Source organism: Lates calcarifer, linkage group LG6, assembly GCF_001640805.2.
Source record: "Lates calcarifer isolate ASB-BC8 linkage group LG6, TLL_Latcal_v3, whole genome shotgun sequence".
Classification (NCBI taxonomy): Eukaryota; Metazoa; Chordata; class Actinopteri; family Centropomidae; genus Lates; species Lates calcarifer.
Window position 1 is genome coordinate 27,435,607 of NC_066838.1, and position 25,864 is coordinate 27,461,470.

A 25,864-nucleotide genomic window follows, 5' to 3' on the forward strand; every position below is an offset into this window, starting at 1 on the left:
TACTGTTTGATATCATTATCTTTATTTCACATTTAAATGTGTGAACTGCAACATAACAACTTCCTGCGACCAGATGTTTATAAAATATGATTCATTATTCTAAATCTTTATCATCAAAACCACAATAATAAAAGGCAATAACATTCTCATGGTCATCGAACCAACAACCTGCCGAGGAGCCGCTGAGCAGCAGTTCACTGATTATTTCATATCAGAATAATTCAGCTTGTTTGGATTCATTCATCAAACTGAAGCAATAATGAAACTGCTCCTCTCAGCTTCTCTGAGGAGTCTTCTTTATTAACCTTTCATTCTTCTGTCGTCGTCTGTGACTGGCTGAAGTCAGTGAACACACTCAGCTGTGAACCAGCTTCACTCTTGTTGTCGTTTCTGTGTTTGAGTCTATTTCCAGAGTCGCCGTCGCGCTGCTTCTTCTTTAGCCACTGCCTCCATAGCATCCAGTTTCCGTGGCAACGGGCTCATTGTTGTCACCGAGCATCTCCGATCGCTCCTGTTTTCATTCCTGAGACTTTATTACTCCTGATCCAACACTCAGCTTCTTTATTTCTACATTAACATCTGCTCATTACAGCTGTGGACAGCTGCAGCAGCCTCCTGACAGGTCTGCAGCGCCCCCCTCAGGCAGGCTTCTGTCATTTCACCAGAGTTAAAGACTTCAGTCCTCCTGCTGTTCCATGAATCCTCCCTCCAGTATCTAAACATCCGTCCGTCCTGCAGGTCCACCAACACCTGGAAAAGTCTAGAAAACTTCTCTTATCCTGGTGTCGGGCAGGTCAGTGAGTCCCTGCAGCTCCCTGAGACCCTGAGGAGGAGAGAGCAGCCAATCAGATCTGCTGACTGAAAACACACCTGAGGAGTCTCCAGGTAACATCAGCTGATCTTTAATGTTATCAATACAGAGTGAGAGGATTGATTAGACTGATGTAAAGTGGACTGAATAAACAGGATGAAGACTCTGCTGGTCCCTGACCAGGATTATTAAAGTCTGACGAGCTGCAGGTCAGGCCTGAACATACAGAATGTATACGTGTGTCTAAATATAAATATATATAAAATACATGAAAATGTCTGAAAAACTATCAGTGAAATATCAGCAAAGAGAAAAACAATATTTAAAAAAACACTGATCTGAATCATTTACTATTAGATATAAATAAAAACATATAAATACTGTCATCAATATTCAGCACTGATGAGTTCAGTGCAAACTGAACTGATGGAAGCAGCTGTGAACAAACACATGATGTGAAATTACAGACCAACAGATTTAAAGCACCAGCAGTGTGTGAACAGAACAAACGCACCTCCAGCACCATGCGGATGTTGGCTTTTATTTTGGCGGAGTCTTTGGTGAGCTGCTCCGTGAAGCTGAAACACACAGTGTTAGCATGGTTAGCATCTCTCACCCATAACTATGGACACAGCTAGCACCAAGCTAACTCAGGACTGAAACTCAGACTGTGCAGACGTTTCTCTGGAGCACACTTCACGTATTTATTTAACTTTACTTTAGATCAGGTCTGGAAGTGTTGGAGGAACGTGTCTGAACTGAGTCCACAGCTCTGCAGATATAAAACCACAGAAGAAGAATGAACATCACTGACGCTGTCAGCTGACTCGTCTTCTTCTCGATGAATCTCAGAGCTTCTTCATGACTCATCTCCACGAAGAACCCGTAACCGATCGCCATGAAGATCCTGGATGAGTCCTCGCTGAGAGACAGAGGAGAGGACGGGGTTAGAGGACGTCTCTGTTTTCTCCCCTGGTCACATGACCTCAGGATCAGAGGAGAAGGAAAAGACTCCTCTGTTCTGATTGATCAGTATTGATTGATGAGGTAATCAGCAGCTTACACTTCAGCCTGGACGTAGAAGTTACAGCCCAGATCCACGTCGGCCTTCAGCTTCTGAGATCCCGCCTCCTGCAGGACGCACACACTGACATCACACTGACATCACACTGACATCACACTGACATCACACTGACACTTTCATACTGAGCGTGCTCCTGATGTCAGAGCTGAAACAACTGGTCGATTAATCAATGAGTCAAATCAGCAGAAAATGAAGTGGTGACTGTTCTGAAAAGTTGATTGAAAATGTTGCTGCTGCTTTAAAGTTATGGACCAAACATCTAATCAATGAATCAGGAAAACCACTGACTGATTAATCATTAGTCAACGTCACTCCCTGATTTCATCTGTAATAATTATATAAAAGAATTGATTTCTAATCTTTCATCTGTGTGTGTGTGTGTGTGTGTACCTGTATAGACTGAATGGTGTTCTTCAGCTGCAGATACTGGGAGATCTTCTCATAAACAGAATCTCTCTGCTCCAACACTTTCCTGTAAAACATCACATTTCAGCTCAGACACATGAAAACAGCGTCTCTTTGTTCCTGTTGTTGTGTTTCCGGTCACATGGTTGTAGTTTGTGTTCAGTGACCGTCCGTCTTTACAGTCTTTAAACCTGATTTCACAAACTAATGAAGCAGTTAAGCTTCCAGATGTGACCGCGTTGTTTGTTTTGTTAAACATTATGAATAGTTTCAGTTTCATTTCTTCAGATTATTCTGCTCTGACATGTTAACGTATCATCAAACCTTCACATGCAGATAAACGAAGATCTGCTCTGCTTAGTGACGCAGCTCCAGTTACCAGTGTTATTACTTTGTATAATCAGTATTTTATTTTACGTGTACTTTTTACATATTGTTTAGTTACTATATTAAACAATAATGATTGTAGTCTGAATCTGGGCTAAGTCAGTTTGATAACAGGCCTCAGGCCCTCAGGTGTGGAGACCTGTCACTGACGTGTGTCTCAGGTATAACGGAGGTCAGAGGAGTTTGGTTTGTTCAGGTTCAGGTTCAGAGCAAACACTCTGCAGCTCCTCAGTGTGCTGAACTCAGTCTGTTTCTGTAGCTTTGTGTTTCTTACTGTAAATCTCTCCTCAGAACTTCGTTGATGAAGTTTTCATACTGCAACACCTTCTGGTCCACGTTAGCATTAGCATTAGCATTAGCATTACCGGGCAGAGACATCTTCACCGTTTTCTCTTTAACGGATCAAACTTCCGGTCGTGTTGGAGATGAACCGGGAGCTGTGAACCCGCTCAGCGTCTCTCTGACGGTGATGGTAACGTTTCTGACTCAATATCGACCCACACACGGTCCCGTTAGCGAGCCGACACCGCATGTAAACACACCTCTCCGTAACGGAAGTGGATGACCAGTGACCAAGACGGCACTTCCCGATTCCAAAATAAAAGCCGCAAGCACCCGGAGACACAGAGTAAAGAGAAAAACCCGTTCTAAAGAAACTGCTGACATCTCTGTGGTGTCAGAACATGTCATGTTTATTATTTCCTAAAGTCCTAAATGAATCCATTCTATTTGTCTCAGATACGATAGACAGATAGAAATGAATCTTTTAACGGACCGACAGCTGAATCTCCTCTACCTGTTCCGGTTCTGTAGCTGGACTGCGCTTGTGACGTCACTGTAAACAAACATGGCGGACCGCTGGCAGCCCTGTAGCAAACTCCAACCAGCCGCCGTTCATTCCTCCGCGGTTAAACTCTCCGGCACTAAAATTAGACTGCCCCCGTATTCTGGCCTTTACGGTAAATATATTGACACGGGCAGCATTAAGGACTTCCGGTTTTCAAAATAAGATGTTGAAAAACAGTAAATGAGGAATTAATATCCAGATGCTATGAAAACATGTTGCTCCATAATGTCTGGCAATGGCTGATGAATCCGCGACTATAACTATATATTTATTCATCGTGCAGCCTCACACACTGATTATCATTCATTTTTACTGTGTCAATTCAGAGAACTTCCAGAATAAAAGTCCTACACCTGTACCTCAATATGAACTGATTAGAGTTAAGATGCCTTAAAATCTGGGGATGGCTGATGTATCTGAGCACAGGACATTCTGACTATAACTATACATCTATCCATAGTGCAGCCTGTTGTAGTGTAGCACACACACAGACGGGGGACAGAAAGCGAGACATGGCTCACCTGAATACCACCTGACAGGTGTTAGTTTAGTGTAATGTTGCTGGGATGATGTTGCTGGCAGCTGCGCACCTCATGATTGAAAAATAAGGGACCTGAGTTTGAGCCCCAGAGGTCTCCTCTGTTCACCCTGTCTCTCTGAGAGTCTTTAGCCTCCATGTAGAGTGCTTTACTCCACCCTCCCCTCCAGCCCCGCCTCTCCACACCACAACAGACCCAGGAAAGAAAAGCAGTGACATCAAAAAAATACTGTCACTGAAAGCAGAAAGACTGAACGGAAAAATCAGCAGATAATCAGTGAAAAACAAATCATAATACAAAAGATATTCTATACAATTATACAACTTTCTATAATACAAATACTTTAATGCCAATGTTTCCTTTTTCAGTTTGGCTTTTGTTTTCAGTGGCAAATCTTCATGTCACTGCTCTGACTGAGGAGAGAAAGATGATTTCTGCTTTCCACTTTCACAATAAGACAATGTTATTTGAATCTTCTGTTGAATGAAGCACAGAGTCAACGGTTTAATTCTTACGTTTGCAAATGGACCCACTGTACTGCACTGTACCCACTGAGACGCACAATGAGTACTGAGTACAAAAGATTACAGGTTAAATGCAAAAGAAACAAGGTTACGTCTGGAGACGAAAAGGAAAACATCTTCTGGAGACTACACGACAGTGCAGCTCTGAGAGGAAGTGTCAGAGATTACACAGCTATGCAGCCCTGTACCAGCTCCTGTCCTTGATGGGCGAGGTGCCCTGTCAGCTCACTGACATGTGGAAAAGTACTGAGCATGTGATATTTCATAAGACACAATTGTACAAGTACAAATGGTCAAGATTATTAATAATTCACAATTATCATGAATCATATGAGAATTTCCAACACAACAACCTGTTAAAGGAAGGCTGTTTAGAACTTTCAAAATAAAGTACAGATGGATTTTGTCTGTGTGGAGCCTAAAGGCAGCTGATAGAAGCAGATTAAATGGATCCCTGAGGAGAAGCTGTGAGGGACTGGATGGATCACATCCACAGGTTCTGCTCTTTGCTTCCTCTTAATGTGAGCTCTGTGGAAAGGCAGGGATCCTCCTCACAGAGAGCAGAGATCAGAGCTGAGTCCATCACCACTCAGACTGCTCCAGCTCAGTCCAGCAGGTTCCCACACTCTGATCAACTGGCAGACTTCAGCTCCCTGATGGACCAGGACCTGAACAAGAGAAGCACCTGTGTTTAATAACCAGCTGATGCTCAGAGAAATGACAAGAGGAAACATGCTGCTGTTTAAACTACAGAGCAGCAGCATCTCCATCTAGTGGCTGAAACAGACAACTGCACTCTGACCTGCCGACAGCCTGAGCTTTGTTTCTCATCCTGTTACCTTGGTCTGATTTTTAAGATTCAAACGTCACAGTTTCCAGGACTTTGTGAGTAAAACACCTGAAAAATAAAACCCTGCTCCCTCTGCTTCACTGAGTTGCCCCTCCCTGCTCCAGAAGCTGCTGCAGTCACAGTTTCCACCTCATTTGAAACGTGAGCAGTGACGTCACTGTGTGGAAGCAGACCTCAGGTCAGTCCTCTGTTAATACTCAGTGATCTGATGTGACTGACCTTCTGCTCCTGAGCCGACAGCTGGTAACTGCTTCACAAGATCGTTCCTGCTGATGTCTGTTAAAACTCTCCTCATCACCTGCACAGCTCCACCTCCATATTTCTGCACCATCAGATCCACGGTGATCCGCCTCTCTGCATTATCCAGCTCGCTCTCTGTGATGGGCGGGACGTTGTTCACCGTTTCATGTTTCAGGTGCCACTTGAAGTCCTCAAACTCGTCATTTTTCAGATGGTCCAGGATCTTTTTAAGGTCCAACTTCATCTTGGGATCCTGGTAAAATCAGAGGATGCTGTCAGTCTGAGACAGTTAGAAACCAGCTGCTCTGCCTGTCTGCTGGTGTTTCTACTGGATCTTACTGATCTGGAACCATCTCTCTGCTTTGGCCAGCTGGGTGTGAAGGAGGGAAATGGGGAAGAGAGAGAGAGAGAGAGAGAGAGGAGTGTCTGCCTCTAATGTTCAGTAAAGCCATCAGTCTGTGACTCTGATGATCGTATGAAGAGTTTTGAGAAACACAGCTGAGGTGTTTGTGTCACTGACTCTCAGCTGCTGCTACACCTTCACACCATCTGTATCTCTGAAGGTTCACACCATGTCAGGTTCTCCAGGTTCTCTCTCACACACAGGTTAACTGGTGACTCTAAATCACCTGTAGGTGTGAATGTGAGTCTGTGTGTTGGCCCTGAGATGGACTGGTCAGCTGGGACTGGATCCAGCCCCCCTGAGACCCCTAAAGGATCAGCAGTATAGGTCAGGGATGGATGTGAGTTACTGCACTGAACCACATGTGTTCTCAGTCTGGACAGAGATATTAGAGGAATATTATTAAGGCTTAGAATAATATTCAGCAGTGTTACTGATGACTGCAGAGGAGCACCATCAGACAGTGGTGAGAGTCCATACCTGGATACTTTGAGCTGGAGCACTGGACGTCCCTGCTGGACCAGGACCTGGAAGATGAACAAGTTCAATAATCAGTGGTTCAGTTTCTTGAATAAAATTCCCTCAAAGCTGCGTGACCAACAGGAAAACAGACTGAGAATCCAGGTGTGGTTTTTGTTGAGTGAATGTGGTGAAACCACGGCTGCAGATACATGAAGCCTGACTGAAGGATGATATGAGATGGAGCTGATGAAGTCTTCACCTGTCAGAGGAACATTACGTCTCCAGACTTCTGTCCTCTCCTGGTCTTGGATCATCACAGTTGCTCTCTCTGGGTTCAAAGTCAGAAAAACTTCAAATGTTGGAAAATAATTTGGTCCATACTTTGAGCGAAAGTTGATGCGCTGAGGAGACCAGAGGAAAGACAACACTGTCAAACCCGTGAATCTGTTTTCCACTTTTGTTAATCAGAGTTGTGTGAGACCTGACTCACCTCAGGCTGTATTAAGTCGTTGGGTTCACAGTGGACACTGTAGCTTTGACCGATGTACAGTTTACAGTTAGAATCAGACGAGGTCTTGATGTATTTAGCACCTCTTTGTTGGGCCTCGACCTTCAGCAACAGAACATTTTTATTATGGCGTTAACGCTCAAAGAATCAAATCAATGTTCTCTGATTTTTATTGAAAGTTTTAGAGACATCACTGCAGATAAAGTCTAATAAATCTATTCTGTAGTTTACTGACAGTAAAGCAGATGGTTGGAGGACGGGATCATCATATCTGATATCTGTCTCTCTCTCTTTCCTTCCTTCCTTTAATTCTGGACTATCATGAAGTATCATGAGTGACTCTGACAGACAGAAGAAAACCTAAATCTGAAGATTCCAGTTCAGATGTTCAGTTTCAGAGATTCTCAGCATGATTAGCTTCGATAACAGTTCACATGTGACAGACTTTACCTCTGACAGAGGGATGTTTCCCTGCAGCAGAAACACATCGAGTATTCGAGGCCCTTCGTCTGGTCGCAGGAACAGCAGAACTTGACCCTCGACTGGGAGTGTGATGTTCACAAACCGTTTGATGAAATCCCAGACCAGGCCAAAGACAGAGAGGTGAGGGACCTTCACCACCACATGAGTACCTGTGATTTCCAGAGGCTCCAAGATGCTCAGTCCATCATCAGAGATGTGAACGACAGACAGCAGGCCTTCAACCTGCAGCGCTGTGAAACACAGAGCTGTTAAACTGTGTTAACAACCTGCCTCCATCAGTTCTTACTACTGTACTGAATGAACAAAGTGCTCCAGATTCATACAGATCTGTCCAGTGTTACTGAACCATGTTTAACACTGAAGACAGTGAAGTGTTTACCTTGCTTAGTTTCACAGTGTGGGAGGTGCAGCTCACAGACAGCAGCCTCAGGACACTGGATACTGAACAGAGGCCCTGCAGCTTTCTTCCCAGCTGATTGGAGAAGACTCTCGTCCCATTGGACGGTCCTGTAGAGAAGCTCCGCCTCCTGATCCACAACAAACACCAGTCCAGTCGAAGAACACTGGAACCCACCTGGACCAGGACACCTGAACCTGCAGGAAACAGACGGACCCTGAGATGAAACTGTGCTGATCCCAGACCAGACTTCAAACTGTAGGAAAACAACACAAACTGTTGAGTTCCTGTTGAGTTGTGAAGTCACACACCAAAGCCTCCACACAGTCAGAGCATGTTCCACCTGTACTGTTCCTGCAAAGGCTGTTTACATGAGCACACAGAAACAGCAGAGAATAAAGAGATGCTGTTTGTGCTGAGTGGAGAAGGCTGTTTATTATTACACCACCTAAACACTGGCTGGATGTCACAGTGCTTCCTCACAGGTGGGACAGACACTGTGTCCATCACCTGTAGAGGAATAGTGTGAAACCACTGACACGACTGATCATCAGGTACGACACAAACAAAATGAACTGCTCCATGGTCAGAAACTGAACAGAGAACTGAACTGAACATCACTGAGATCCACGTCCAAGGCTGTTCAGTGACCATCAGAGAGGCGAAGCACCATCAGGTTTTCTACCAGGAACAAGTGACACCTCACCTGTGCCTGTGGAGGCTCCTGTGAGCAGTCTGGAGACATAGAACAGTAGAAGACCAGAAAACAGCAGAAAGGATTTGGAGCAAAGAGGAGAACTCCAACGAGAGCAGGTCAGGGCTGGAGCCAATCCCAGCTGTCACTGGGTGAGAGGTGGGGTTCACCTGGACAGATCACCAGTCTATCACAGGACTGACACACAGACAGACAACCATTCACACTCTGTGCTGCACACTGGTGGAGATGTCCCACTGACAACATGATCGATCCTGGAGGTCATTTCTAAAACCATCAGTGTAATAAATGATGAGAGGACGTCCAGCTTCATGTCCATCAGACATCACATCCTCTGAGAGGTGATCTGCAGGAGCTGTGTCCTCTGAAAGAGACCAGGCAGCACACCTGGAGACACAGGTAAAGTTCCTCCTCCACCCTGAGATCAGACATCATTCTCTGGTCTGAACTCACCACAGATCATGAAGCTGAAGCTGTTGGTGGTTTGAAAGGCTGCTCAGGGTCTCTGTTATTGGACTGTGCACGTATGTGCAAATACAAAGTCCAAAACTGCAGATGACACAAGAAAGCTGTGAAAGCTGACTGATCCAGCTGTGATCCAGCTGTGATCCAGCTGTGGTCCCGCTGTGCTCAAGCCTCAGGACTTTCCTTGATTCCTGTCTCATGTGTTCAGTGGGACGGACTAAAGCTGCTTCTAAACAGAGATCGTACAATACTGTAGTAAAGACCCTTGAATACACTGCGACACACAGGATGACACTCAGCTGGTGTAACACTGGTTTCATACATCTCTGAATCAGAGGTGTGTTGTGTAACACAGCAGCCACAGAGTCGGTCTGTGTCTGAAAAGGTTGTGTAAAACCAGGTGAGGGAAACAGGAAGGACCCACAGGGGTTGCACACATTTACAAACACAATGTCACTACACAACCTTAAGGTCCTAACAACAGCACACTGAGCATCAAAGGAGAGGAAGACAAGAGGCGTCCAACACCAAACCATCAGAGAGCTCATCAGCAGACTGCTGTGGCTCAGAGGAGGAACTTTACCTACAACAGGTGAGGTGATTTTACCTGTAGGAGACTTGTGTAGATTCAGTTTGCAGCTCAGGTGTGAAGCTCGTTGGAGGCTGGGATTCAGAGAGAAACACCATCAGTTATTTTAACAGAAATAACCAACCTGTGTTCAGTGAAACAAATTCCTACACAGTCTGGATTTAACTGAAGCTCAGAGAGAACATGAAGTCTGAGAGGACTGAGAGTGAGACACAGTTGAAGGTGTCATTGGAAATATTTACAGACAACATGTGAGTAGTTTGAAGAACAGCAGAATCTGCATCTGTAGAGGATGATGACAGGAGAGCAGAAGAAATACAACAGACTTCAACATCTCAACCAGTAGAAAAGACTGAGAAACTAAAACTGTTTCATAATATAAATGTCATAAAAAGGTCATCACTGGGATAGCAGGATACAATTTTTCTCTCACCTTCATCAGCTCTGTGTCGACCTCACAGACATCTGGCTTCTTGGTGTCGTCCTCAGAGACAGACTCCAGCTTTGTATCTGCTGCGCTTGGGTCCAGTTTGACATCAGAGCGACCTGATTGGAGAAGAGGACACACAGCAGATGTCAGACATCAGTGTTCAGTGTTTCTGTCACAGCCTCCTGTCACCACATTCCTCTCAGACTCTCCTGATTTTCTATTGGAAGCAGGAGACGAGGGACAGACTGCAGATCTGTCACCATCAACTCACTGTTCACTAACACCTTCTTCATCAAGAATTAGATCTGACCTCAGGCTCGTGTTGTCATGACGACTGCCTCGGTCATTTCACCTCTGTTCAGTCTGTTCCTCTGTCCCCGTCTACAGACACCTGTCGTTCTCCACCTGTCCACCAGGTGACCTCAGACCTTCCCCCTAACCTGCTCACCTGTTCACATCCACACCTCATCTCCACTTGCTGACAGCCTGCCTCTCATTACCTCCTCAGTCCTTCAGTGGATATAAGCAGCTCATCAGGCAAACAAACGAATGAATGAACATCAGGACTGAGCTCTTTGTTTTCAATCAGTCACAGTGTTAATATTTTTCAATATTGATACATATCTCCATATAACTGATTCACACTCACAGATACAATCATCTAAACACAGTCATCATGAAAACTAAATCTTAAAGAGGTCGTTTCTTTAGTTGTTTGGGTGATGAAATGATCAGGTGTTCATTCTACAGTCAGATGTTATTGATGACAGATTGATGAACAGAAGACAGTTTCAGTACTCACAGGTTTTGTCTGTGGAGGCTTTAAACTCCCTGCCACTGACCCTGTAAGAACAAACACAACCGTTCTTCAGTGGAAAACAATCAGGTTTAGTTTGAGACAGTTTTATTAAACCTGACAGTGATGATCCCAGATCAGTCTCAGCAGCTCCACATCAACTGATCCTGTATCAATAAGTCTGATCAGTGGCTCAGTTGATCCTGTCTCAGCTCCTGTTACCATGGTGATCTACAACACCACAGAGTCTGTCAGACTGAAAAGCTGCAGCTGATCTCAAACTGATCTGGATTCAGACAGACTGTTGGGGTTCCTGATATATTCCTGATTATTGATATCTGATTGGCTGACTGTTCTCTGTCTCTCTGTCTTTCTGTCCAATCATGAAGCCTGTCACCATTCTCCTCTCACAGCTTCACTGAGGAAAGCAGCCACTGAGAAGGTCCCAGCTTTACAGGAAACACTGGATCTTTGCTCTGATACTAACTGTGTTTAGGACAATACTGATGGAAGCAGCATGGACTGACTCCAACTACTGACCTCACAGTCTCCAGTCTGTAGTCTGGGTCCTTCACAAGATCAGACAGAAGCTTCAGGACTGAATCCTGCAGGTATTTGTTTTCACTCAGGTCCAGTTCTCTCAGATGGGAGGGGTTGGACTTCAGAGCTGAGACCAGAGAAGAACAGCTGATCTCTGACAACCAGCAGCGTCTCAACCTGGATAAAGAATAAAAGATGGAGATCAAATCATTGATAATCAATCAGATCTGTCCTAATCAATGATGTTTAGTCTAAAATGAGTAGAGTGACTTTGTCCTTCTGTTATTGTGGATCATCAGCAAAAAACATCCTGACTAGAAATATTTCCGATAATGCAGTAGTTAAATTCAAGGAAATGATTCCCACTAACTTAGGTCCAGTGCCTCATCTTAATTTTGCAGAAGCTACTCCCTCCCAGCTTGATCATCTTGTAGACAGTGTTGCAGACTCATTACGTACCACTTTAGATTCCATCGCCCCCCTAAAAATGAAAACAATAAAGAGAAAGAGGCAAGCTCCATGGTTCAACTCCCAAACCCGTTCACTGAAACAAACAGCATGTAGGCTTGAAAGAGTGTGGTGTTCCACCAAACTGGAAGAATCCCACTTAGCCTGGCAGGATAGTGTCAAAAGATATAAAAAGGCCCTCTGTAATGCAAGAAGTGCCTATTACTCATCATTAATAGAGGATAATAAGAACAACCCCAGGTTTCTCTTCAGCACTGTAGCCAGGCTGACAAGAGTGTCACAGCTCTATAGATCCACGCATCCCTGTAACCCTCAGTAGCAATGATTTTATGAACTTTTTTAATGATAAAATCTCTACCATTAGAGGTAAAATTAATCACATCCTGCCTTCAATCAGTACAGATTTATGCCATAACACAGGATCCATAGAGTCAGCTGCAAAACCTACCCTTGACTCCTTTTCTCCCATCGACCTCCCCCAGCTCACATCAATTATCTCAGCATCTAAACCTTCAACCTGTCTCTTAGACCCCATCCCAACTAGGCTGCTTAAGGAAGCTCTGCCCTTAATTTGCAGTCCTGTATTAGATATATTAAATCTGTCCTTGGTAACAGGTTATGTGCCGCAGTCGTACAAAGTAGCTGTAATCAAACCTCTTCTAAAAAAGCCCACTCTATATCCAGACGTATTAGCCAACTACAGACCAATATCTAACCTCTATATCTAAAGTTCCTGGAGAAAGAAGTTGTAAAACAGTTGTGTGACTTTCTACAGAACAATAGTTTATTTGAGGATTTTCAGTCAGGATTTAGGCTGTATCACAGCACAGAGACAGCACTAGTAAAAGTTACAAACGACCTCCTGATAGCATCAGACAACGGACTTGTTTCTGTACTTGTCTTGTTAGATCTCAGTGCTGCTTTTGATACGATCACATCCTTTTACAGAGACTGGAGCACTTTATTGGTATTAAAGGAACTGCACTAAACTGGTTTAAGTCCTATCTATCTGATAGGCTTCAGTTTGTACATGTTAACAACTACTCCTCCATGTACACAAAAGTTAGACATGGAGTTCCACAAGGGTCAGTGCTTGGACCAATCCTCTTCACTCTGTATATGCTTCCTTTGGGCAACATTATCAGGAAACACTCCATAAATTTCCATTGTTATGCAGATGATACACAGCTTTATCTGTCAATGGAACCTGATGAAACCAATCAGCTAGCCAAACTCCAAGCTTGTCTCAGGGACTAGTGATAGACCAATATGGTTTTTTCAGGGCTGATACCGATACCGATTATCAGTAGTCAAGGAGGCCAATAACCGATATTTGGAGCCAATATTCATTTGCAGTAAAAATGAAAATATTGGCGTCAAAATTTTGAATAAGACAAACTCCAGCACTTAACTTTGTTTAAATGCCTTTAAGCATATGTTTATTAAACAGCTTTTCAGATTTGCAACATGTTAAAGGTTTTTTATTTTTTATCTTAAACAATCAACATCTTTGTTTTAAAAGTTTAATAAAAAGTGCAGGGAGTTCCCAGGCTCAGCAGCATCTCTTATAGAGTTAACTGAAATTTTAAATAAAGAAAGAAATAGCTTCCTGAAGTTTTATAAAGTAAATAAAACAAAGTTAAATAAAATTTGCACAGAAATGTGAGTCTCAAATCAGTTAGTAGTCCCAATTGAGCAGCAGCAGATTGTGGTGCAAAAAGCAGAGTTGTTCAGTGTGTGTGAGCACTGTGCATGCACAGCTTTCACTGCTGATTGGCTGTTACCCGTGGCTCTTGTAACCAATCAGATGGTGCTGTGGGCGGGACAATGCAGGAGACAGCGTAGTGACTACAGAAAGAGAGGCGCAGCTGCATCAGCGCCAAAATAACCGCGTTTTACATTGATCTCTTATCAGCTGTCAGATTAAAAAAAACGGCCAATGCCGATATGCGTCAAAATGCCGAATATCGGCGCTGATAATTGGCCCAGCCGATAATCTGTCGATCCCTATTAGGGACATTAAAACTTGGATGACAAGCAACTTTTTACTTCTGAACTCAGATAAGTCTGAAGTCATTATAATTGGTCCTGAACACATCAGAAATAAACTTTCTAATGATGTAGCTCCACTAGACGGCATTGCCCTGGCTCCCAGCTCCACTGTAAAGAATCTGAGAGTCATCTTTGATCAGGATAGGTCCTTTAACTCACACATAAAACAAACTTCTAGGACTGCCTTCTTTCACCTGTGTAATATCACCAACATTAGACATTTTCTGCCTCAAAAAGATGCAGAAAAACTAGTCCATGCATTTGTTACTTCCAGGCTGGACTACTGTAATTCATTATTATCAGGCTGCCCCAACAAGTCTCTAAAGACTCTGCAGCTGATTCAAAATGCTGCAGCACGACTACTGACAGGAACTAGGAAAAGAGACCATATTTCTCCTGTGTTAGCCTCTCTACATTGGCTCCCAGTCAAATCCAGAGTAGAATTCAAAATCCTCCTCCTCACTTACAAAGCCCTTAATGGTCAGGCTCCATCTTACCTAAAAGATCTCATAGTCCCCTACAATCGCACCAGGACTCTGCGCTCCCAAAATGCTGGTTTACTGGTGGTTCCCAGAGTTTCCAAGAGTAGAATGGGAGGCAGAGCCTAACTAAATATCTTCCCTTTCCTGTAGTATTGTGCTCTCCCGTCTCTCTCTCCTCTTCTGTCTCTTTCTGCAGGTATTTCTGCCTCTGGAGCTGTAGAGTCTGATCTGTGATGACAAGTCTCCTGCTGCTCCTACAACTCCACTCAACACCTGCTGCTAGAATTAGAAATTACTTACACTGCTATTAGTTGTATTGCTATGTTAGCAGTTAATACTTTAATTATCATTACTATCATTACTACTGCTGTATTACTGGCCTCACCTTACATCTGATATGGAACCTGTGTTATGCTATGTTCTTCTTTCGCTATTCTCTACCCCCTCTCCCCCCCTCCCCCCCCCTCTCTCCTTCTTAACCCAACCGGTCGAGGCAGATGGCCGCCCACCCTGAGTCCGGTTCTGCTCGAGGTTTCTACCTCTTAAAGGAAGTTTTTCCTTGCCACTGTCGCCTAGTGCTGCTCATGGTGGGATTTGTTGGGTCTCTCTCTGTAAATACCTATTTTAAAGAGTACAGTCTAGACCTGCTCTATATGAAAAGTGCCTTGAGATGACTTTTGTTGTCATATGGCGCTATATAAATAAAATTGAATTGAATTGAACAATGAACAGTGAGCTCATTTAAATTTTTCCTCTTTAGCACATTTAACAAGTAAATTCAAACCACACACAAAGATATAAGATCTCCAACAGTAACAGACCATGAACTAACCTCAGAGTCTCCAGTCTACAGTCTGGACTCTGCAGAAAACCACACAGCTTCTTCACTCCTGAATCATACAGGTTGTTGATACTCAGGTTCAGTTCTCTCAGATGGGAGGGGTTGGACTTCAGAGCTGAGGCCAGAAAATAACAGCTGATCTCTGACAAACTACTGGACTTCAGCCTGAATAAAGAATAAAAGATGTGAGTTTAGGAGACAAAGTTCCTGCTTGAATCAATTCAATGTTTCATCATCTGTTCAGAGCTGAAGAAGGTTTAGAATGAACAAGTTTAGAAACTGGAAACTCCAAACACCTGAACCAACAGGATGCAGGTTAAAAACAGTCAGAGACACAAAGAGAAAAACAGCTCTCATTAACTTCAGTCAGTAGAAACATCACAGATCATAAAACAAACTCTGAATAAATCTTTCTTTCTGTCTTAGTTTGGAATATTTAGTTAGTTCTGATTTGTAGAAATATAAGGGTGAATTTAAGGTTGGAGATTAAATTCTTCCAAAGTAAAGAGTGAATTACAAAGTGAAGGATTTTTAATGTGACATTAAACCTGTTTTAAATCTGAAGCTCAACAAGATCCTCAGTGTGGATCAGCATCAAATCTCTGAGGTCAAATCCTCTTCAAAAAGTCCAACATTCAAACTAAGACTGAACAGTTTGGAAGAAATGTTTCAAAGTGTTGACTGAGGTTTAAAATCAGAGACTGAATCTTTGTTGGAGCAGTTGAATGTTTTCAGTGTGAACACAGTTTGTGTTCAGAGTTTAGAAGCTGCAGAGATTCAGCATATGTGCAGTGTGAACCACACATCACAACATTACACTCATGTGTCTTTTTCCAATGGGGGGTCTGTGTCCCACAGTTAGTGTAAGTTTGTGAAAGAGACAGTCCAACATTGAGAGGCAGCTGACTCAGTGACTGGTCGGCTGTGTGGAGCAGAGAAAGGAGCCAGGGTTTGAACTTCTCTCTCTGCTCTGGTTTCACTTGTTCAAAGATTTCTGTCACTGTTCATGTCAACAGCTGAGTGGAACACTATGAATGTCTTCAGGAGAGACTGTGGGAAAATGTCGTCTCCATATTTAAACCATGATCACGTCTCCTCTCTCTGACAGCAGGCTTTTCACTCGGCCTTTGACTGTGGCTGTTTGGAGCAGCTATCAACACTTTCTCCTTCAGACCTGCTCAGAAAACATGTTGTTGGAAAACACATCCTGATCTCAGTGAGACTTTCTGAAGAAAACCAGCTCAACTCACTCAAACTGCTCACACTGGAAATGTCCACTGAGTCAAACTCAAATGTCATTTTCAAAAGTTTAAAACCTGTTTTCAAATCAGAGTCAACACTTTGAAAACTTCCTTTCAACCACTGAACAGTTTTGAAGGAGATTTTACCTCAGAAATATAAACCTGTCTGCAGGTTAGAGTCAACACAACTTTCACATCAGATTCATCTCAGCACAGAAAGAAAATATGGAGTCTGACCTCAGAGTCTCCAGTCTACAGTCTGGACTCTGTAGAAAACCACACAGCTCCTTCACTCCTGAATCCTGCAGCTTGTTGTAGCTCAGGTCCAGGTCTCTCAGATGGGAGGGGTTGGACTTCAGAGCTGAGACCAGAGAAGAACAGCTGATCTCTGACAACCTGCAGAAACTCAACCTGAATAAAGAATAAAAGATGTGAGTTTAGGAGACAAAGTTCCTGCTTGAAACCATTCAATGTTTTATCATCTGTTCAATTCAATTCAATTCATTTACATAGCGCCAAATCACAACAAATCATCTTTTCATATAGAGCAGGTCTAGACCATACTCTTTAAAACAGGTAAGAGCTTCAGAGCTGAAGAAGGTTTAGAATGAACAAGTTTAGAAACTGGAAACTCCAAACACCTGAACCAACAGGATGCAGCTTAAAAACAGTCAGAGACACAAAGAGAAAAACAGCTCTCATTAATATTAATGACAACATGCTGCTGCTTCAATAAAGACGTAGTGACTTCAGCTCTTAAACTCTGCAGCTCCATCTACAAACTCAGGCTGTGCAGACACATTTATCTGAGATTCAACTAAAGATCCTCAAGTTTTCAAAGAGAACAAACATGTCAGAACAAGAAAATACTGAAGATACATTTGTTCATGTCAGAGTGGAAAACAGTCTGATGGGATTTAAACAGTGAAGGATTTTTCTTCTTCTACTAAAGTTTGAAATCTGTAGCTCAGCATTTCTCTGCCACAGTCACTGGACTAAACCACAGAAGAAGAAAACTGACTTTACCATTAAGATCCTCAGTGTGGATCAGTATAATATGAGCCTGATGTCTGCAGGTTAGAGTCAACACAACTTTACCATCACATTCATCTCAGCACAGAAATAAAATATGGAGTCTGACCTCAGAGTCTCCAGTCTACAGTCTGGACTCTGCAGAAAACCACACAGCTTCTTCACTCCTGAATCCTTCAGGTTGTTGTTACTCAGGTTCAGTTCTCTCAGATGGGAGGGGTTGGACTTCAGAGCTGAGACCAGAGAAGAACAGCTGATCTCTGACAAACTGCAGGACTTCAACCTGAATAAAGAATAAAAGATGTGAGTTTAGGAGACAAAGTTCCTGCTTGAAACCATTCAATGTTTTATCATCTGTTCAGAGCTGAAGAAGGTTTAGAATGAACAAGTTTAGAAACTGGAAACTCCAAACACCTGAACCCAACACCAAGGCTCTAGTGAAGAAGGCTCAGCAGCGGCTGTATTTCCTGCATGTCCTCAGGAAAACCAATCTGGACAAGAAGCTGCTGCTGGCCTTCTACCACTCCTCTGTGGAGAGTGTACTGACACACTGTCTGAGTGTGTGGTACAGGCTCTACAGCTGAGGACAGGAAGGCTGTGCAGAGGGTCATCAACACCGCCCAGAAAATCATCGGCTGCCCTCTGCCCTCCCTGGATGACATATCCAGAACCTGCTGCCTCAGGAAAACCAGGACCATCACAGGAGACCCCTCACACCCCGCCCACCACCTGTTTGACCTGTTGCTCTCCAGACAGCGTTTCAGGTCAATCAAGTCCCACACCACCAGACTCACCAACAGCTTCTTCCCCTGGGCCATTCAGACTGTAAACAAACACTGACCATACCCCCCACCCCCCACCTCACCAACACCACACCTCACACACACACAGCCAAGGACACTATCCATCACCTGCACCTTAAAGTGTCCTAGACTCTTTGCACAATCGTGTGCTGTTGTTTAAAGTAGACACTGTAAATTTTTGTAACTCTTGTATTATATTGTGTACTTCTTGTATTATACTGTGTACATTTTCATATTTCTTATTGTATTTAAATCTCTTCTATAGTGCACTGTTTGTCTTCATGGCGCACCCACAATTTCGTTGTACTTAACTGTACAATACAATACGATTCAGAACCTGCTGCTGACCTCAGTCAGTCTCTAACTACAGGATCAATACCACATCAGACACGCTGGACTAAAATCCTCTTCAATATTTATTTCAGGACTTTCTTCTTGCTGTGTTTTGTATGTGAGCAGGTTTATAATCTGTATGATGACTGTTAGAATCAGTGGTGTAACTTCAGACTGTTAGATTCTCCTGACCAGCAGACCGTAAATATATTATTAGTAATAATGTTTTACATCAGTTGTAAATGCTGAAGAGACCACTGGGGACACCACAGTGAGTTCTAATGGATCTTAAAGGAGTTCTAGTAACTGTTCATGTTGGGTCTTTAACCCGTTCTTCACCTCTACTGGAGTGGGATGTTCAGACTAATGTGAGCCTACAGGATGACCTATGACCTCTATCAGTGACCTCTACAGCTTGGTAATACTCCTCTGACCATGGCCACTGGTCACAGTTAATTAGCACCTGAACTGTTGAGCTATAGAAAACTGCTACAGTGATCTTGACCTTTGACCACCAAAAATCTACTCAGTCCATCTTTGAGTCCGACCCATCAGAATGTTACTGAGAGATCACGTTCAGGAGGATGTGACAAACCACCTGAAGACATTATTCCTTCAGCCACGACTGTCACCAGCATGGAGACATAAAGAGGAAACTGTGGTAGAATTTACTGAGATGTCTGTGAATAACTATTGAATCACTGTTAAACTGTAAGAACTCAGAGAGTTGTTATAACCTCTGAGTTCACTGCGCAGTCATGGAGTGTAGTTTCTCAGTGTGAGATAAACTCAGTGTAAACTGTTCTCACTAGAGTCTGTTATTTAGAGAAGAGACAATGACCTCGTCCTCATCACAGTTTGGTTTAAGTTCATCAGATTCTATCATGTCTCTCATGTAGAGTTTGTTTCCTGGACCCAGAGTGAAGATGTTCATTTAACTCAACAGAGACTGAGCAGAAAGCCTTTTTAAAAACTTTACTAAACTCTCTGATCAAAGATCTCTTCATACACTCCATGTTTCATTTCTGAGAGATAAAAGAGTTGGATGATTCTTAAACACAGTTTGATTTGTCAGAAGCTTTTTAAAAACTAAATACAGTATGTACCTGCTGTAAATCACAAACACTGAATGGTCTGAGCTGCCTTCTATTTGTAGTAATAACAACACAGAGTCCTTTCATATCCCTCACACACTCTCCAGCCTCATCAGTACTGACTTCATCTTCACTGACTGATGGACCACAACATGAAAAGCCTTACCTGTCAAACATCTCCCCATCATCACCTCTGTCACCCTTTAAATAAACCCTGCTCAGGTCTTTAATGAGGAAAACAAGTGTTGAGACATTTAAAAGACTGAAAACTGAAAACACTGAACTTTGTGTTCAGACAAACACTGAACATTTATCAACCAACTGTTTCAAACTTCAATGATCTGAATGAAGTTTCTAAAAAAACTCCAACAGCTGCAGTCAGTGAACTGACCTCAGAGTCTCCAGTCTACAGTGAGGACTCTCCAGTCCAGCAGAGACCAGCTTCACTCCTGAATCCTTCAGGCTGTTGAGGCTCAGGTCCAGTTCAGACAGATGGGAGGGGTTGGACTTCAGAGCTGAGGCCACAACTTCACAGTGAGTCTCTGAGAGTCGACAACCACCAAGTCTGTCAGGACACATATATGACAGAACATGTTATTATGACAGAGGACACTTTATATTGACTTGAAGCATTTGATGACAGAGAGTTGGACGTGTCCTGTTCTGATGAACATCAGCTCTTCACATCACTGGTTCACTTCATCTTCTCTCACTGTGTTTGACATCAAACTAGAATTCTCATCAAATAAATAAATGAGCCTAAGTTGTTAAACTGATTAAACCTGAACCAGTTCTTCATTAGTTTGATCAGGTTTACAGATCATCTTCATCAGCCAAAGGAAGATCAATAAAAACTGTAAAATGTGATAATTATTAGAAATAAATACAAGAACTGTTCGTGAACTTGACAGCTACAACCAACCAACTGAAAATCAGGATTTTTACTCTCACAGCTTCTGAAACAGCTCAACAACATCTGAGACTCAACTCACCTGACACATCATTTTATATTAAACAAAAGGAAACTGTTTGAATAAGAATCTGAATTTTATCCTATGAGTATTTATATATATTTATAATGTTAATCACATGTGGACTCACCGAGCCTTCCTGCAGTTCCTCACAGCTGGGATCAGTCTCCGTCGTCCCTCCTCTGATGTGTTGTACTTCTTCAGGTCCAACTCATCGAGAACCTCCTCTGACATCTGCAGCATGTAGGCCAGAGCTGAGCACTGGATCTCAGAGAGTCTCTGCTCTGATCTGTTCTCTGACTTCAGGAACTCTTGGATCTCCTGATGAACTGAGTGATCGTTCATCTCCATCAGACAGTGGAAGATGTTGATGCTTCTGTCAGGAGAGATTCTGTGAGTGTTCATCTCCTTCAGGTTGTTGATGGCTCTCTGGATGATTTCTGGACTGTTCTCTGTCTGACCCAGCAGGCCTCCTAAGAGTCTCTGGTTGGACTCCAGAGAGAGGCCATGAAGGAAGCAAACAAACAGGTCCAGGTGGCCATTTTCACTTTGAAGGGATTTCTCCATGGCTCTCCTCAGGAAGTCATCTAGAGATGAGTCACGGCGATCACTCTTTCCAAAAATCTTAGACATCCCCTTGAGCAAAGACTCTTGGTCTGAGTTTCTCTGTTTAAAGTCTTCTCCCAGGAAGTCCTCCAGTACCTGTGTGTTCCTGTTGGTGAAACAGTGGAACATGTAGACTGCAGCCAGAAACTCCTGAACGCTCAGATGAACAAAGCAGTAGACTGTTTTCTGGAAGATCACACTCTCTCTTTTGAAGATCTCTGTACAAACTCCTGAGTACACCAAGGCCTCTGTCACATCAAGACCACACTGCTCCAGGTCTTCTTGGTAGAACATGATGTTTCCTTTCTCCAGATGTTCAAACGCCAGCCTCCCCAGCTTCAGAAGAACTTCCCTGTCAGCCTCCGTCAGCTCCTGTGGACTCGTCTCATGTCCCTCATGGTACTTGTTCTTCTTCCTCTTTGTCTGAACCAGCAGGAAGTGTGAGTACAGGTCAGTCATGGTCTTGGGCAGCTCTCCTCTCTGCTCTGTACTCAACATGTGCTCCAGAACTGTAGCAGTGATCCAGCAGAAGACTGGGATTTGACACATGATGTGGAGGGTCCTGGAGGTCTTGATGTGTGAGATGGTTCTGTTGGACAGCTCTTCATCACTGGATCTCCTCCTGAAGTACTCCTCCTTCTGTGGGTCAGTGAAGCCTCGTACTTCTGTTACCCTGTCAACACATGAAGGAGGGATCTGATTGGCCACTGCAGGTCTGGAAGTTATCCAGACCAGAGCCGAGGGAAGCAGATTCCCCTGGATGAGGTTTGTCAGCAGCTCGTTGACTGATGACTTCTGTGTGACGTCAGACACAACCTTCCTGTTGTTGAAATCCAGTGAAAGTCTGCTTTCATCCAGGCCGTCAAAGATGAACAGAACTTTACAGACAGCCAGCTTCTCTGCTGTGACCTTCTGTAATGTTGGATGGAAAACATGGAGCAGCGTGAGAAGACTGTACTGCTCATCTCTGATCAGGTTCAGCTCCCTGAACGAAAGCAGAACCAGCAGACTGACATCTTGGTTTTCCAAGCCCTCTGCCCAGTCCAGAGTGAACTTCTGCACTGAGAAGGTTTTTCCAACACCAGCGACGCCGTTGGTCAGAACCACTCTGATGTGTCTCTGTTGGTCAGGTAAGGCTTTAAAGACGTCCTGGCACCTGATTGGAGTGTCATGGAGGGTCTCCATCTTGATCTCCAGCTGCCTCACCTCATGTTGGGTATTAACCTCTTCACTCTGTCCCTCTGTGATGTAGAGCTCAGTGTAGATCCTGTTGAGGAGGGTTCTACTTCCTGTTCCATCAGTTCCTTCAGTCACACGTTCACATCTCCTCCTCAGACTGATCTGATGTTCATCTAAAACCTCCTGCAGACCACTATCTGCTCAAAGACAACAAACACTGTCAGACTAAAGACAATCTGACAATCTGATGATTATTTTCATCAGCTACAGAAAAACTAAAGACAAGCAGAGAAAAGCTTTTTCATGTTGTGCTCTGTAGAATCATCTTAAATGTCAGAGCTGTGTGATAGAACAAATGACTCTGTAATGCTACTAGAATTAGAAATGACTTACACTGCTATTAGTTGTATTGCTGTGTTAGCAGTTAATACTTTAATTATCACTACTATCACTACTACTGCTGTATTACTGACCTCACCTTACATCTGATATGGAACCTGTGTTATGCTATGTTCTTCTTTCGCTATTCCCTACCCCCTCTCCCCCCCTCTCCCTCTCTCTCTCCTTCTTAACCCAACCGGTCGAGGCAGATGGCCGCCCACCCTGAGTCCGGTTCTGCTCGAGGTTTCTGCCTCTTAAAGGAAGTTTTTCCTTGCCACTGTCTCCTAGTGCTGCTCATGGTGGATTTGTTGGGTCTCTCTCTGTAAATACCTATTTTAAAGAGTATGGTCTAGACCTGCTCTATATGAAAAGTGCCTTGAGATGACTGTTGTTGTGATATGGCGCTATATAAATAAAACTGAATTGAATTGAATTGAATTGAAAATTGAATTGTAGAAAACAACAAGTCCTGTTTTCAGAAATGATGACATCAGCAGATACATGTTCAGTCTTACCTTGTACAGTGCTGGTCTGACTGGCTGTCTGCAGTCCAGGTCCTGGTCTGGATCTGTGGACATGAACACCTGTTTAAATGAAAGACCTTTCACAGATTCTTTTGACAAAAACATTTAACAACACTGCCTAGATAATCAGACAGCAAGTCACTCACTGACCGACTGATCACAGCTAAACAAGTGTAACTAAACAGAAGGACAGTTACTCTTTATTTAAACAGGTGAATGGTTGTGTCTGTTCTATCAGTTTTCAATAATCAAAAACACCAGAGCCAAGTGTAAGGATCAAACAGCGTGGTTCTATAGAGAACAACACATCTTTAAAGTGAAGTGACTGTACTGAATCACCACCGTCACTGACTGAATCAGAGGCTTTGCTGCTGCTGAGGAAATATATTCCTGAGGAGTGAAAACATGTCAAACAGCTGACAATCACCGAGGACGGTTGAATTACCACCTCACAGTTCTATTCCTCCATCAACCAGTCTGTTTACAGTTAATTAGTCTGTGATCTTCAGAGACAGCCACACTGACCTCTGACCTTTGACCACAAAACTCTTCATCTTTGAGTCCAAGTGAACATTTGTACTAAATTAGAAGAAATTCCCTTAGTGTTCATGAGAATGAGACAGATGACCTGAGAACACAACACCTCTGACCACGACCGTCACTGTCACAGAGACAGGAGAGAGAGTGAGTCTGTGACTGACTGACACATACAGTAATTGTCAGATTTACTACATTATCAGAGATTCTCACACTAAAGAGACACAGGCTCAGACATAAAACCTAGGACACAGAGCCTCAGACTGATCAGGACTGGATCAAGAGAAGTGTGTGTGGATAACAACACCAGGTGCTGCTGGTGAGTGTGGAGAGGCCTACACACTCCTCTCTCCTTCACTGTGGAGACTGAGATGGGAGCTTAGTGCAGGTAAACTTAATCTGCTCCTACACACTACAGACCCACTGAGGAACAGCTGCAGGACAGGGAGGACAGAGAACATCCTCCAGTCCTCATCTAATCCCTCTATGGCTCCAGCAGAGAAAAATACAGTCCTCTAAGAAAAGCAGACGAACCCTGTGGCTGAACCGCTGACTCTCTGGCCCCAGAATTCCTCCAGTGAGCAGTGATCACAGTAAAGAGCTCAAAGAAAATAGTTTCCTCTTCAGGGAAACAGGTAGTGACTTATATGACCAGTAGAGACAAACTTTACTCGTGTTTAAGATGTTACGTGTTTTTAAACTGATATTCACAAAGTGAGCAGTTACACAAAACTAATGCTCCTGAACTATTTTATCACTTTAACATCTCATGACATTTCATTCATCTGCAAAGACAGAGGCGAGGCTCAGGCTGAACACTCACTGACTCCTGAGGATGAAAAACTGATCACAGTGAGCAAAAGATGATGTTCGTCAGGCGCTCTAAGGCCGAGCTACATAAGATGTATTAAAACCTTTTTTAGTCGTTCACATTGATTAAAAGAACGAGCAGGTTTAACTTCAGTGGGTCTTCAACAGGGAGGAACCAGTAAAAACAGACACCTGATTTACACCTGATTCTCTGAATTTCAGCTGAAACTACAAAGAGAGTTAGTGAGATTCTGATTCAGTGATTACACTGGACAAAATGATACTGAAGCTGAAACCTGCTCACGCCCAGTCTGTTCTGTTTAGAGTAGAAACAGAGTCTTACTGTGTGTCTGAGGGTCCAGGTTCATTATTGAAGTCTGAGTCTGGGTTTTCGTGGGACTGGTCTCTCTTCATAGACACGCAGTCAGATGACTGAGACTCTGCTCCGTCCTCCTCTTCCTCCACACAATCACTCATCTTCTGGACTTCAGTCAGTCTGAGGGAAACAGTAACACTGACTGTGACACTCTCAGACACAGGAAGACAAACAGGAAGTAACAAACACACAGAGTTTACTGAATAAGTCCACAGCCTAACCCTAACCCAGCTGACACAGTTTCCTTTTACAGCTCACACACAGTCAGAGTCAGAGAGTTGGACAGAATTCACCTTGTTTTCCTCCTCCTGCTGTCGACTATAAAACAGTCTGATCTGAATCAAACTGGCCTGGTTGGTGGTCGGCCAGAGACGCCCTGCCTCTCTCTACCACTCTCTCTCTCTCTCTCTCTCTCTCTCTCTCTGTGTGTGTGTGTCTGTGACAATCACTTCAAACTAGGGCTCTGTGATCAGGGCCAACAGACCTCCTGGGCCTGGGCCTGGGCCTGGGCCTGGGTCTGGGCCTGGGTCTGGGCCTGGGTCTGGGTCTGGGCCTGGGCCTGGGTCTGGGTCTGGGTCTAGGCTCCGCTCAGTGACCCACACCTGGACAGAACAACATCCTGACGTGTCCTCTGCTCTCAGTCTGATCAGTGGAGCGGG

General features: G+C 43.7%; 2 protein-coding genes across 8 annotated transcripts; both read right to left on the reverse strand.

Annotated features, from left to right (window-relative positions):
- uxt (ubiquitously-expressed, prefoldin-like chaperone) lies at window positions 1-3,272 on the reverse strand. The gene is made up of 6 exons (XM_018670794.2): window positions 2,962-3,272; window positions 2,286-2,367; window positions 1,875-1,942; window positions 1,626-1,733; window positions 1,326-1,389; window positions 1-823 (listed from the first exon to the last, which is right to left on the reverse strand). Exons 1-6 carry the CDS (start codon window positions 3,063-3,065, stop codon window positions 761-763), a joined length of 489 nt encoding a protein of 162 aa, XP_018526310.1. The 5' UTR covers window positions 3,066-3,272; the 3' UTR covers window positions 1-760.
- Window positions 3,273-4,539: 1,267 nt separating this feature from the next.
- LOC108879503 (protein NLRC3) lies at window positions 4,540-25,321 on the reverse strand. Of its 7 annotated transcripts, none has more exons than XM_051071509.1 (18): window positions 25,173-25,321; window positions 23,474-23,526; window positions 20,923-22,774; window positions 20,213-20,386; window positions 17,701-17,874; window positions 16,797-16,970; window positions 15,310-15,483; window positions 11,476-11,652; window positions 10,942-10,982; window positions 10,143-10,255; window positions 9,728-9,783; window positions 7,923-8,137; window positions 7,511-7,773; window positions 7,043-7,162; window positions 6,812-6,953; window positions 6,571-6,617; window positions 5,667-5,940; window positions 4,540-5,265 (listed from the first exon to the last, which is right to left on the reverse strand). In XM_051071509.1, exons 1-18 carry the CDS (start codon window positions 25,304-25,306, stop codon window positions 5,243-5,245), a joined length of 4,206 nt encoding a protein of 1,401 aa, XP_050927466.1. In that variant the 5' UTR covers window positions 25,307-25,321; the 3' UTR covers window positions 4,540-5,242. The 7 variants fall into 7 exon arrangements, with proteins under 7 accessions (XP_050927466.1, XP_050927465.1, XP_050927469.1 ...); XM_051071508.1 differs by having other exon boundaries at window positions 20,923-22,777; XM_051071512.1 differs by lacking the exon at window positions 17,701-17,874 and having other exon boundaries at window positions 20,923-22,777.
- Window positions 25,322-25,864: the final 543 nt, after the last annotated feature.

Excerpts from the sequence above, each read along its gene's own strand:
- uxt (XM_018670794.2), bottom strand. The coding sequence starts at position 3,065 with ATGTCTCTGCCCGGTAATGCTAATGCTAATGCTAATGCTAACGTGGAC. Across the intron at positions 1,943-2,285 it reads ACACCATTCAGTCTATACAG|GAGGCGGGATCTCAGAAGCT; the intron begins GTACACACACAC and ends TGCGTCCTGCAG. Across the intron at positions 1,390-1,625 it reads AAGACGAGTCAGCTGACAGC|CTTCACGGAGCAGCTCACCA; the intron begins GTCAGTGATGTT and ends TGTGTGTTTCAG.
- LOC108879503 (XM_051071508.1), bottom strand. The coding sequence starts at position 25,306 with ATGAGTGATTGTGTGGAGGAAGAGGAGGACGGAGCAGAGTCTCAGTCA. Across the intron at positions 22,778-23,473 it reads TCAGACCAGCACTGTACAAG|CAGATAGTGGTCTGCAGGAG; the intron begins GTAAGACTGAAC and ends GTTGTCTTTGAG. Across the intron at positions 5,266-5,666 it reads TGTCGGCTCAGGAGCAGAAG|GTCCTGGTCCATCAGGGAGC; the intron begins GTCAGTCACATC and ends TCTCTTGTTCAG.